The 12,375-nt window shown below is 38.4% G+C and overlaps 1 protein-coding gene across 18 annotated transcripts in view; it reads right to left on the bottom strand.

Annotated features, from left to right (window-relative positions):
• The window catches only part of MAGI2 (membrane associated guanylate kinase, WW and PDZ domain containing 2), a 702,271-nt gene that overhangs the window by 142,128 nt on the left and 547,768 nt on the right, over positions 1-12,375 (bottom strand). For all 18 annotated transcript variants that reach the window (XM_074538810.1, XM_074538811.1, XM_074538808.1 and 15 more), the window contains 2 exons: positions 9,926-10,047; positions 8,327-8,509 (listed from right to left, as the gene is read on the bottom strand). In XM_074538810.1, coding sequence (XP_074394911.1) covers positions 8,327-8,509; positions 9,926-10,047 — 305 coding nt within the window. The remainder of the gene's footprint in view (positions 1-8,326; positions 8,510-9,925; positions 10,048-12,375) is intronic.

Here is a 12,375-nt window from a genome sequence, read left to right as displayed (position 1 = left end):
ACAGCCTTTGCCAATTGAGATTTTAGTATGTGACTTGCAGGTACCACACAGGACTTACAAGAGAGGGCTGCCTGGGAAGGCAGGAGGAGGCTAGGTGGGATCCCTGGAAGTTTTAATGGCACTGGACACCTATGTCTGTGCAACTGAATTGCACCCACATATTGGCAGCGTCAGTCCCTTCTCCTCCCCACTGCCACCCTTCTAGGGAATCTATCTTCCATAGGGTCCTGCTTTGAACCCCCTCGAGTTCAGGTACTAAGTGTAAAATATGAGATAGAAGGTTCCCAAAATGTCTATGTTATGGCAGACTTTAGGGATAAACCCCAAGACAGAGTCAGAGACCACTTAGCTCCATTTGTACTAATAATGGGAGCCCAGAGTCATCCCATCAAGTAAGACAGCATGTGATGTGGAGACAAGGAGTAATTAAGAATTTTTTAAAATTGTTCCTGTGATTTAAACAACACACTGTCCATTTTCAGAAGCATTTTGAAATTCAACTTAGATGCTCTGCTACAATTACTCTTTCAGCTTGCATCAGTAATTTTAATTGGAGACTTCAAGGGAATAGAAAAATGACAGGGCTAAAAAGCATCAAAAGCTCTCTTCATAGCTCAAGGAATGTCTGTTTGTAGGCACTACTTAACGAATGCTCAGTAGCTCAGAGGGGCAGCACAGACTCAAGCCATAAATCCCTATCAGGCAGAACACATAGTGACACACGGATTTTTTGCAACTCAGAGAAAGCACAAGGATATTGAATATCACACCAACCAACTGAAAAATCTGACACGGTGCACACAAAGATGTAGACAGCACTAGTGTGTGGTATACAAAACATGGCTACTTTTTTTTGCCTAGGCTTGTCTTTGCCCTGGTTATCATTCAGTGAGTACCTCATAATATATTGAATATCAAAAGAGGAAAAATATGAAGAAAACACTAAAATAAGAATCTCGTGGAGATTAAAATTCAGTAACTTTGAGACAAAAGTAGATATCTTTCCTTGTCCTTTAGTCAACACAAGGAAAAATTTACAGATATTAATGTGACTACTGCATCAAGTTATCTGAAAGCCATAGAAACATAAAAAATATAATGAAAAATTAATCTTAGAAGAAAGTACCAAAAGAATGAAAAATTTCTAGCAACCTAAGTACCACCTTCTTATCTTTCCATTTACATACGGTGCTCAGTGAATTGCCTGCCTTAAAGTTTGAAAGAAAAGGGGACTGAAAGAGTCTCTTAATTGCTATTAATATTCATAAGATGCAATGATTAGTTTTACTGTCACCATCACACATTTAAAACCACCTGTCATATCTCTTTCCCCAGCTAAATTGAGTCTTAATATATGATATCAAATAAATAGTTAAACAGGCATTTTTTCCTTTGCTTTGTGTTTGAAACCCCTTAAATATAATGTTGTCATACTTCAGCACTTTCCTTTGTGACAGGGGAACAGAAAATTTGTCCTTAATTTGTTCTCAAATTTGTAAAATTTAAGATATTATTCAGATTTAGCCCCCTTTAAACAACAAAAAAATATTTAAGAGTCTTGCTTTAAGGAATTCTGGTTACTTAGAGACTCAGGATGAAATTGTGAGAACTAGCAAATTGTTAAAAGAGGGTTAATTTTAACTCTACTCCTCTTGCATAGCTTTCGCACTAGTTACATGATGTGCAAGTTTTTATGGTGAGAAATATAAAGTGGATTAAATTAAATGGGATGCTGTGTACTGCAAAACAACAAAAAAAGGTGATACCAGTTTAGTCTCAGCTATGAACTAGCAGGGCATCTGCTAACTCTGTCCTCATGTGTGGTGTAAAGACCACAGCACTCACATCGTGATTCCACTCTCCAGACCCTCAGAATCTCCTTGATTTAAAAAGCCAAATTAACTTGTGAAATGAAGGAAGACCAGTACTGCAAAACCAGGCTGAGGTTGTAACAAACATTCACTCTTTATATGTCTCACAAACAAGAAAATATAACCAGCACTGCTAGTGGAAGGAACTATCGGTTTTGGTTGTACCTGATGCAAATATAGTGCTTCTGCTGTGCTTTGCACCATTTCATCATCTGCCTGGAGGATGCTGGAATGCAAGCAGTAAATATAACACAAATTCACACTGACTGGCCTAACGTGGGTGGTAGAAATCATTCTCCACAATGCCTGAAGTAATTTCTGTTATTGCTGTTAGTTACTTTCCAAACAGGTAATTTTCTTTCTCTGAATTCCATGGGATGATTAGCCACATATGGAGAGAGAGAGAGATGCGCAGTCTCAGCTAGACTAAAACACCAGGTGAAACATCCTAGCTTCCAAATAAAGCAGGGGAAGTAAGGGAAGCAGATAATACAAGCTGGTTTTATATGTGCTGCTCTGCTCTCACAGTCCTGTCTCACTTGGCATCAACTTGCAGCTGCAAGACTGACACTTCATGAGGCCTTGGTGCACATTAAAGAAGTTTTTTAGCCTGGAGATGCATAAGACCAATGAAAAGATAGTCCTTCCTCAGTGGTCCCACTAGTAGCACAGCTTCTCATTTTCCTAACACCATGCCCTAACTTTGGGAACCAGTTTTCCTGGAGCCACTGGATGAGAAGGTGCCAGGCAGGTGAGATAAATAGTGAGATAAATAAATTTCAGCCGGCTTTAGGTACTGTGGAAATCAAGTTTCACATCTATGTGCCCAGCTCCTGGCCAATGCACCTCTTGACATGGTGGTAAATAGTCGGCTACCAAGGGAAGGGAATGTTGTAAAAGAGAAGATTATTGGTTGAGTTTTGACTGATAGCACTTCAGAAAGACATGATCTGTTTGAAAATGACTACAGGAAATGTGGTGTGTGGTCATGATACACTGGGTGATGTTCTGAAATTAACATTTCCAGATGACTGCCAAAACATTGATTTTAATTTTAACATATTTGCTTCTTTGGATTGAAGGCATTCTTTATGCATACATAGTTAATCTTTTCTGTTGCTCAAACTAGAGGGTTTGCATCTCAGCTGGGCTCACATTAGGTGAGATGATGGTTTGTTCACATAATCAGGCAATGGATAAACAGGGAACAGAATTAAGCATCTGTTTGAACTTGTCAAAATACATCCTTTTGTAGATGTCCCCCAATTCCTTCTGTCTTTCTTGAGTACTCCACTTTTTATAAAGGTTGTAAGATAGTAGCCTTACTGTGAAAAAATATGCATTAATGAAACAAGGTAATTATTTCCTGAGCCTAGTGACATTGTAGGCTCAACCACCTGATAATGGCTTTGGGTTTGCTCTTATTCACTTAAATAATAACATTCATGGTTTTGTAGATCAACAAGTGTGGTTTCTCCAATTTTCTTACATTTAAAGTAACCTCAGCTTCTTGAAAAATTCATCATATGCAGAAGACAGTTACGGGTCTTGACATATGTCCATGGACAGAAGCAAGGCAATGGGCCACTCCTTCCAGCATTTCTAACAACTCATTCCCTTTGGAGATCTCTAAGGTGCAGGGAATTCTGAGTGGTAGATATGGGACAAATCTCTAGCTTTTTTCTCTAGGCTTCATCATATTACAGTCATTCAAAAGTAATAGATGTCTTCTTATTTGGTAGGTGTATACATTTGAATTGTAGACAAGTATATCTGTTAGCTGAACTTTAGCTTTAATTTATGAATTTCTATCTCTAGAATAGATCAACTAATACAGAAAAACTACCATTCCTGAGAGAACAACATCTAAAAAAGTCCAAGTTTTCATTGTTTACAGATGATTTAGCATCTTAAAGCTGGCCAAGTGCATACTTGGCAGATGAAATGAAAGAATGTATTCCCTCATTTTTGATTCACATGGTTGAGCTATGACATTTCCCCACAGATTTATGTTTCTGGAAAGTTTAACCTGCAGTGATCAAAGATATTAATCAGTCAGAAGGGTCATCCCCAGACTCCAAGAACCACTTTTGGACCATGTCTTTGGGCTGTTTCCTGCAAACTTTCACCAAAGGAAATGGAGCTTGCTGAAATGCAGAGAGTGAGAATCTTTCCCCGAGCTTGATTATGTGGGAGTGTTTCAGTTTATCCAGTCCACTGAATAACCTTGAGACTTATAGGAGAGATTTTGCCTCTGCAGCTTGAGCTTTTATCTGACACAGCCACAGGCCTAAATCTTTGTTTGCCTTAGAACAGCAGTCAGTCAAAATCACTCACTGTATAAAAATCATTTCATGCAGATGCAGTTTTTTACCAGCATTTGAATTGAATGCAGGGGCATCTTAAATACAGACAGTTTTCTGTTGGCTACATGAGGCTTCAGACAAGATAAAGCAATGTAACCTCCCAGAAAAGAACTTGGTATCAGCTCCTAAGCTGTCCTGATATAGACAGAGATGCTGTGGAAAGTAATGTTCATATCCAGCAGCTTGATTGAGCTCCAAATGCTAAAACATGTCCTAGAAAGGCATTTTCAGGATTATTAACAACCATTAACACACAGATGCTAGATTTACATGAGGGCATAACAGCCCCTACAAATACTGAAACATCTGGCAAATGGGATCAGGAATGTAATTTCGGTTGTTGTTGACTCATCCACTAAGATGTGATTCCTCTGAGTCTGCTTGTGAGGTTTATTGTGGGTCTAGGACAAATATAAATACCTCTTAGTGCCCAGCACTGGGCACCAAGGGGTTCTGATAGCTTGTCAGTACCTCAGATATCTCGTGTTGCATCTCAGTGCACTCGGTTTGCCTCATGGCTCTGTTTCACAGCAATGCCAAGTCACTGCCAGGCAGTGCTGTTTCTGTGTTCCCAGTGGCTTCCAGGCTTTCAGCAGGGCTCTCGGGGGTCAGTATTGGGACAGGCACCATTTAACATCTTTGTTGGAGATTTGGACACAGGGATTGAGTGTACCCTCAACAAGCTTGCTGATGACCTCAAGCTGTGTGGTCACACGCTGGAGTACCACCAGGTTTAGTGGAAGGCTCACCTGTTTCTGGTATGGGAGGTGGGACTGAATGATCTTGAAAGCCTTTTCCAACTATGATCCAAAGGATGAAATGCAGAATTGCTCAATTTTTAAACCTTCAGGTCAAACTGAGTTGTTATGATCACATTTAAGGGTGACAATGTCTTACATAGACTCACTCTTTGAATAGCATTTGTCTCTGACCCCTATATTAGACTTTGGGTGGAGAAATAAACCAAAGTAGTTTTCTATGAGCTTGTTTCTTTAACAATTAGCTTGAAGTACAGCTTCAGTGTCTTCAGTTTGTGGCCAAAGTTTAGGTAAGATAAATGAGATGGTGCCTTTCCTTTGCATTTCCCCCAAATCTGATGCAGGTCTGAAGAATGAAGACTTTGATCACCACTGGGCCAAAAAATAGTATCAGCTTTGCAAGGGATAGGGTCCAGAATGATATTTGAGCTGCGGCACCAGTTCTGTGGTTATTTCTTACACTCAGTTTGCTTCACAGATAATTTTCACTGCCCTCAGACTTTCTACTATGATGCCTTCCTGGCACAATATGATGTTTTGATCTATAACCAAAGCTTCCCATGACTCTGATCATATATGGAGTGCACAGAAATTGAACAATGACACATAGTATCAAAAGAATAAATAAAATATTTTAAAAGCTCTATTCATTATCCGGTGATGCCTAACTAACAAACAAAAAGAAACAGATGTAATTTCAAGTAGTTTTCCAAAGTAAGATTTTAACAGCTTTATGAACAAAAAGCTATTGATGGAACCTGGGAGGCTTTCATATCTTCAATTGATTATATTGTACAATAGCTCAATAGGGAGAGAAACTCTAATTCAGGAAATGTGAAAAGGATTTCATATCAGGAAATGCAAGCACTTTGTTGAACAATGCTTTTATAAACATTCTGACCTTAAATATATTTTTCCACTTTTCCATTAACGTATTTAAAAATTGCTTTATTCATAGAACCAATGTTAGATGTCACAATCATTAGTCTGAGATTCTCCAATTACTTTATATCAGAATCTGTCACTCTTCTTAAAAACAAAGATATTTAAGGCCAAAATTTGTTCTGAGATCTAATTTTGTATGTTTTGGGGTCATATAATTATAGTTTGGTTATATATTTGAATGTAAATTTCTGTTTTGCATTCCTAATATAGTTGAATTAATTACCTGAAGAAAAAAACAATGCTATTTCTATGCATTTTAGAAAACAGTTTTCTTACATGTTCTCAGCACAATCCATGACTACAATAATGACCATCAACAGTGTTGTGAAACCCACATTCAATTCAGCATAAAAATTCAAGTAAGTTGTAAGGACACCTTGTTTTCCAGAGGAAAAAACTCCATATGGTCAAGTTCACTAATAACCAACCCACACTTCAAAGGGATTAGCAAGTAACTATATTTGAGTTCTGCATCTGAGAATGCTAAACCATGACAAACAAGGAAAAAGTCTCATGCCATGTATGAGATAGTACGAAAATAGTTAGGAAAAATGAAGTTTATGTCACTGAAATCTTCTGAACTTCTGGAAGTCTATTGTATCCTTTGTTCCCCTAATCAGCTAATTTAATAAATTTACCCTTTGGGAACTATACTGTATTAAGTTAAAATAGCAACAAGTACTGAGAATTAAAAAGCTGTTAAATTAACGTTTTTTGTAAAATCAGTGCAAAAAAATTCTACTTCTTTCTTACATTTTGTTTCTTCATACAAATTTTCTGTTTATCTCTGGCATTAGAAACATCATGATGGCTGTAACATTAGCTTTGAAGTAAATCCTGTTTGGGTTTTCTTTAAACAATACTTTTCATAATCTTTACACTTCCTGCTTGGTGAGTCCTGGAGAGTCCAACAAAATAAACTAGAATCCAGGGTGATTTATTCTGTCATACGAATATGACTCTGATTAAAAAAAAAAAAAAAAAAACCTACAATAAAAGAAAGATGAAATGAAATTTCCAGAAAAATCACTTCAGAATATTTCACTTGCATCATTTGTCCCTGCATTTATTTCTGTGTCTGCTCCCTGCACTGTAACATACTAAAAGGATCTTTCTCTGCTGCTGTGACCCTTCCACATGGATCTGTTACCAAAATTTAGAAAATTATCTTCATAGTGGCTCTGGCCACCCTGAAATGGGTTTTCTACAGAGGCAAAAATAATCCCAAACTAGCATTTCTTTATTTCAATATCTTGGTGAGAAATGGAAGTAAAAAGTTATGCACATCAATAAATGATACTGGGGAGAGATGGTACAGAGTGCCAGGACTGCACAAACACAGCAGCACAGTCCCTGGTAACCAGCTGTACCCGTGGACAGCCCAATGAACCCAAAGAACAAAAATGATGGAATAGAAAGGCTTGTGTTGAAAGCGACTTTCAAGATCATCTACTTCCCTTGCCACCCACTAGACCAGGCTGCTCAGGGCCCTGTCCAACCTGGCCTTCAACACTTTCAGGGATGAGGCATCCACAAATTCTGGGCAAAAGTCTTCACAATGAGAGTTGAGAAATGCTGGCACAGGAGTCCACAGAGGCTGTGGAACCTGTGTCTTAACAAAATTTTCGCAAGACCCTGAGAAACCTGATCCAAGCACAAAGTTAGCCTTATTTTAGACAAGGGGCTAGTAACTGGAGGTCCCTGCCTGAAATAATTCTATAATTCTCTGACTGTCTTTTCCAAAAGAAGATGACAACTGCTTGAAAAAGAATTCATCTCCATTCAAAAGAGTTTCATCTATTCATAGACCTGATGTGACCTTTTAGACAGTGGTTTGCAATCTTTATCAATCTGTGAACATGAAAATGTTTGCAGTGATGGTCCAGATCTTCAGAGCAGCTTTCAATCTCTTCAGAAGTTTCTTTTGTTTCATGAGTTTTCACAAAATTTTTTCAAAGGACACAAATGCTTGTGTGTCCATATGCCACACTGAAAACTCTTGTTATGATGGTTCTAATGAGAACAGTATTGGATGAGACTCAACTGATTACTTTGCAAAACCATCCTTTCTAAAGAAATAAATTTGCACTTAGTAGTCTGTGTTCTCTATCTCTTTTCTTTCCATGTAGACATCCCTTAAGTAAACAGTCTATAAACTATAACCCACTTTTATGTAGGGAAATGCAGAGATCTTTTCTCTCTTAAAATATTGCGAAATAGGAAAAATATCTACCTGACACTTACTAGGAAGAAATTTTTACCAAGAAACTTACCTTTTCTACATATTAACACAGAAAGTCATATGGAAAATGAATGTAATTATGGAGAGAGTGAGACTCAGAAATCTATTTCTTATATATAAGAACAGATGAACCTTCATAATTACCTGTTTCCATTTTCCCATCTTGTGCTGCAGGCCCATCAGGAATTACACTCTTCACCTGGAGAAACTCATCCGGCTCGTCCCCACCAATGATGGTAAATCCAAAACCCATGTTGCTTTTCTTAAGAGTTGTGCTGAGGAAAGTCCCCTTCAGCTGTGATGCATCACGGGTGAAGAGTGGTTTTTCTACATCAGTCAACAAAAACAAGAAAGAGAAAAGTTCTGATCTATTCACAGCATAGCAGGGACAGCAGATAACAATATTGGTTGACACCAAGTGGCAGAGTATCAAAGGCAAGGAAATAAAGAGTGCAGGCATTCCAGGAAAAATATTTGTGGGTTCTTGTACTAATACAAAGCGTAAAACATATTTCTTATCTATGGCAGATCAGCCATAAATGAAAAGATATAAATATCCTTTGATATCAGAAATCCATTTAGAAGTGGCTATTGCGCAGCTGAAATAATCACAACAATAAAAATGATCTGTGAGGTAATTTAAAAACCTCTTTCCTAACCTATAAATTCAGCTTTGTCTACAAAGTAATACATTCCTCTTCATTTCCCTCCCAGCCACAGTGAAGAAAACATCCCCTGTGAATGTCTCATTCCATTTGTTACCCAGAAGAGGTAAATACCAGATGAACTTTTCTGGTTTAGGCATCCAACAAGTGACACACATGACTGCTGTGCAAGCTCCGTGTCTCGTGCCTCGGGGTGCAGTGCGGGTCCCCGTGCTGCTCTCCCATGCTGCAGGGTGTGAGGGAGGGCTGGGGAAGGTGCAGATGTGTGAGCCCAGCTGGCCCCAGGGCTGGTGAGCAGCAGGACGTACCGTACAGCACACCGGCCCCGGCGGGGTCGCGCCGGCACTGCGACAGGTCACTGGCGCTGCGGGACCTCCTGGGAGCGGGGCGCAGGCGGGCAAATTTGGGTCTAGGTAAGGTTGATGAGGAGCTTTCTACTGCCACAAAGGAGAAGAAGCCTCACTCTCTGACTATAACCTCACGTTAAAATCCATTAGTCGATACCAGTACTGCTTGATGCTTATACGGCTCCTTTTGAGCGCATTCATTTTTATGTTACCAAGTGACTGCATTCCTGTAAACTCCTATAACACTGTGCTTGAGGCTTTTAACTTAATTGATGCTTGCTAGATGAGCTAGCTTAGAAACATACCAAACATCAATTAAGAGTAATTTAGAGAAAGTACAATTAAGTATTTCAGTGTTGCCAACCTTGGGTGCTCAAGAGAGAGTTGTACATTCCCAGGAACAGAATTTATGACTTTATTTAGAAAATTACTTTGGGATTCTTATTGTGCTTTCAACTTCTCAGCCTTTAGGAAACACTAGATTCATCTTTTCTGTTTTTTTCTCTGCACCTCTCAAAGTTTTAGTTGGCTGGTGGGTCCTACAACTATTGGTGAGTCCTACAACTATTGGAACCTGGCCATTTAAGGGAGAAAATTGCTAAGATATAGGTGATAACATTTTGAGCATTGGCAACACTACTCCTTTAACCAGACTATGACAAAATCATTGTCACTTAAACAGGAGAGCAGGATCTTTCATCTTAACCAAGATAGCTGACATGGTACTGTACCTCGGAAACCTTGGGCCTGCATAGGCTTTGTTCCAAGTTCTGCGTTGGGCATGTTATGCTGCTGTAGCTTCCTTTTTGCTTCTAGGACAGGGTTTTCAAATTGAGTTCTTCTATTTATGTGGCTGGAAAAAAATTGGTTTTGATTAAAAACTGGTTTCAGTTGGGTGAAATGTTAATTTTCACAGTGGGGTGCTGCAGGCCCCAATGGGCCAGAGTGTATCCCTTACCTTCCACACAATTTAGCTGGGGATGAGGAAATACAACCAGTGCCCTGTGTAATGAACAGCACTGAGCAGCATCCTATCACTTCAATATGCTAAATCTGCCACATAAAAATGGTTGTGATCTGTGAGACTACATAGATAGTAAAATTAAACAGCAGCACTGCTGAAACATGCTACAGTAAGTTTTTCATGTCTTCGGCATGACCACTCTTCTGTGTATGATTCAAAGGATCTCAACCAGTTTTGTGCTGTATTGTAAATTAGTTGTAAGTGAACTTGCAGAAAAAGAAAAGCCTATACAACAGAGTGCTTTTATGATGGTAATTTACAAATAAATCTAATGGGTAATAAATTGAAGATTATTCCTTTTTAGTACTATGGTGTGTATCTGCTCAGCTGTACACAAAAATCAGATACAGAAACGAAATTAGATGGCAGATTAGAACTATGCAGATGATATATGAAATATAATAAAAGTTAGTACATACATTTTTTTCTTGATGTTTTACATTTCCTACTAGAGGCCATTAAGTCCCTCTCTGGCATTACAATGCATTTTTCTGCATTGTGTTTAGGACTATGATCTTTACTACTACTGTCACCATATCCTTGATTTTAATTCTTTAAAGCACACATTTTGTCCATCACTGAGCTATCTTTCAATCCTGTCCATCACTGAGATACCTTTCAATCCAATCCTGTTACAGAAGGGCAGGCTTTTGTCACTCCTTATTTGTTCTCACTGGGTTGCCATATACTGAGGTCTTCTAAAAATCCAAGCCCAATCATGGATTTAAGCACTTGGACAGGTTACCTGGTAACTTTCATGACTCTAAGGTCCTAAAAGGGTATTTTTTACCCTTTTTTTTACATATCAATGACCTTTTGTGCTATATCAAGCACTTTTCAGGTCCTTTGAGATTTTGATCCTACCACAGCTTCAAAGAAGATAAGTGGAATTGCCATTAGGAAGTGAGATAGAAGAAAGCCAGCAAGTCCCATGGGAGTGCAATACACTTGCAAAATAGGATTTAGTGGCCAATGCTAATAAAATGAAAGGACTTTCAGTCATGTAAAAGAATATTTGATTTAATGAGTTGAAGTAAATGTGATGAATCCTTAAGTTACTGCTTTGTTCACATGGCTATAACTCATTCAAGGGACTGCTAGCTTACTCTCATACTCTAAAATTTACATTAATAGCTTTCAGTAAATTTTGATCTATGCTGCAGACAGAGAAAGTCCCTCTCATTTCCTTCCATTCTTCAGACAGGCTGTTTAAGATTGCAGTTATTCCTTTCCTTCACTTTTGCTTTCTGTTATTTCTAGTAATTGTCAGGGTGTTCAGCACCTTATTCTATTGCAAACCTAGAAACTTATGATAAAGGGAGGAAAACTTCACTAGTTAAAAATGGAGAAAGCAAGACTTATGTGCATTACAAAAAGGTAATCATGAACTATTAACATAAGCATGAAAAAAGTAAATATGTGATGTGTTTATCATTTGATATATTTCCATGTTGTAAAGGAAATACTGCTTTTGCCTTTACACAAGACAGTGATGAAACTCAAATACTACATAAAGTTCTGAGCACCCATGATCAAATGAAAAGAATCTCTGTGAAAGGTTTTACAAGAAGACCAGTGAAATAGAGTATTTTATTATAGAAGATCAAAGGAGTTTTAGCTTTTTATTCAAGCAGAATTAATTCTGATATATAATTGCATTCTATGAATACATTTGGAAGTAAATACTAGAATGTATTAAAGATGCCAGGATTTCAGACTTGAAGTCTGTAGGCTTCTCACAAGAGAAGTGTGAAGTTAGAAAACAGCTTCTAGTACGAGGTATGGAGTACAATACCTAGCTTGTTTTATGTTAGCATTTGATAAGGTTTAAACCAGGGTTGCTATACATGTGGGTTAGTAGCTTCAACATAGGGATCATCTCTTACTTTAGGGGCTCTAAATTATCCTGCCCTGCTCTCCAGCTGCCCTCCACAAGAGCAGAGGTTTCCCACGGCTTTTGTGCCATATCATGCAGATGTAATGGATATCCAAGATTACACTCCAGTCTTCATTCAGGACCTTGCATTATGCTTAGTGTCATGTTGCAGTTGCAGGGCACACCTGAAGGAGGAGGGCCCCTGCAGACCCAAGATTCAACTTATATGTGGTTCTGTGATATAAGAGAAGTTGGGCTTTTAGCTAATCTGTGCTCATGGC

The sequence above is a fragment of the Zonotrichia albicollis genome, chromosome 4 (genome assembly GCF_047830755.1).
Source record: "Zonotrichia albicollis isolate bZonAlb1 chromosome 4, bZonAlb1.hap1, whole genome shotgun sequence".
NCBI lineage: Eukaryota > Metazoa > Chordata > Aves > Passeriformes > Passerellidae > Zonotrichia > Zonotrichia albicollis.
Note: the sequence above shows the minus strand (reverse complement) of the source record. Positions and strands in the feature narration are given on the sequence as shown.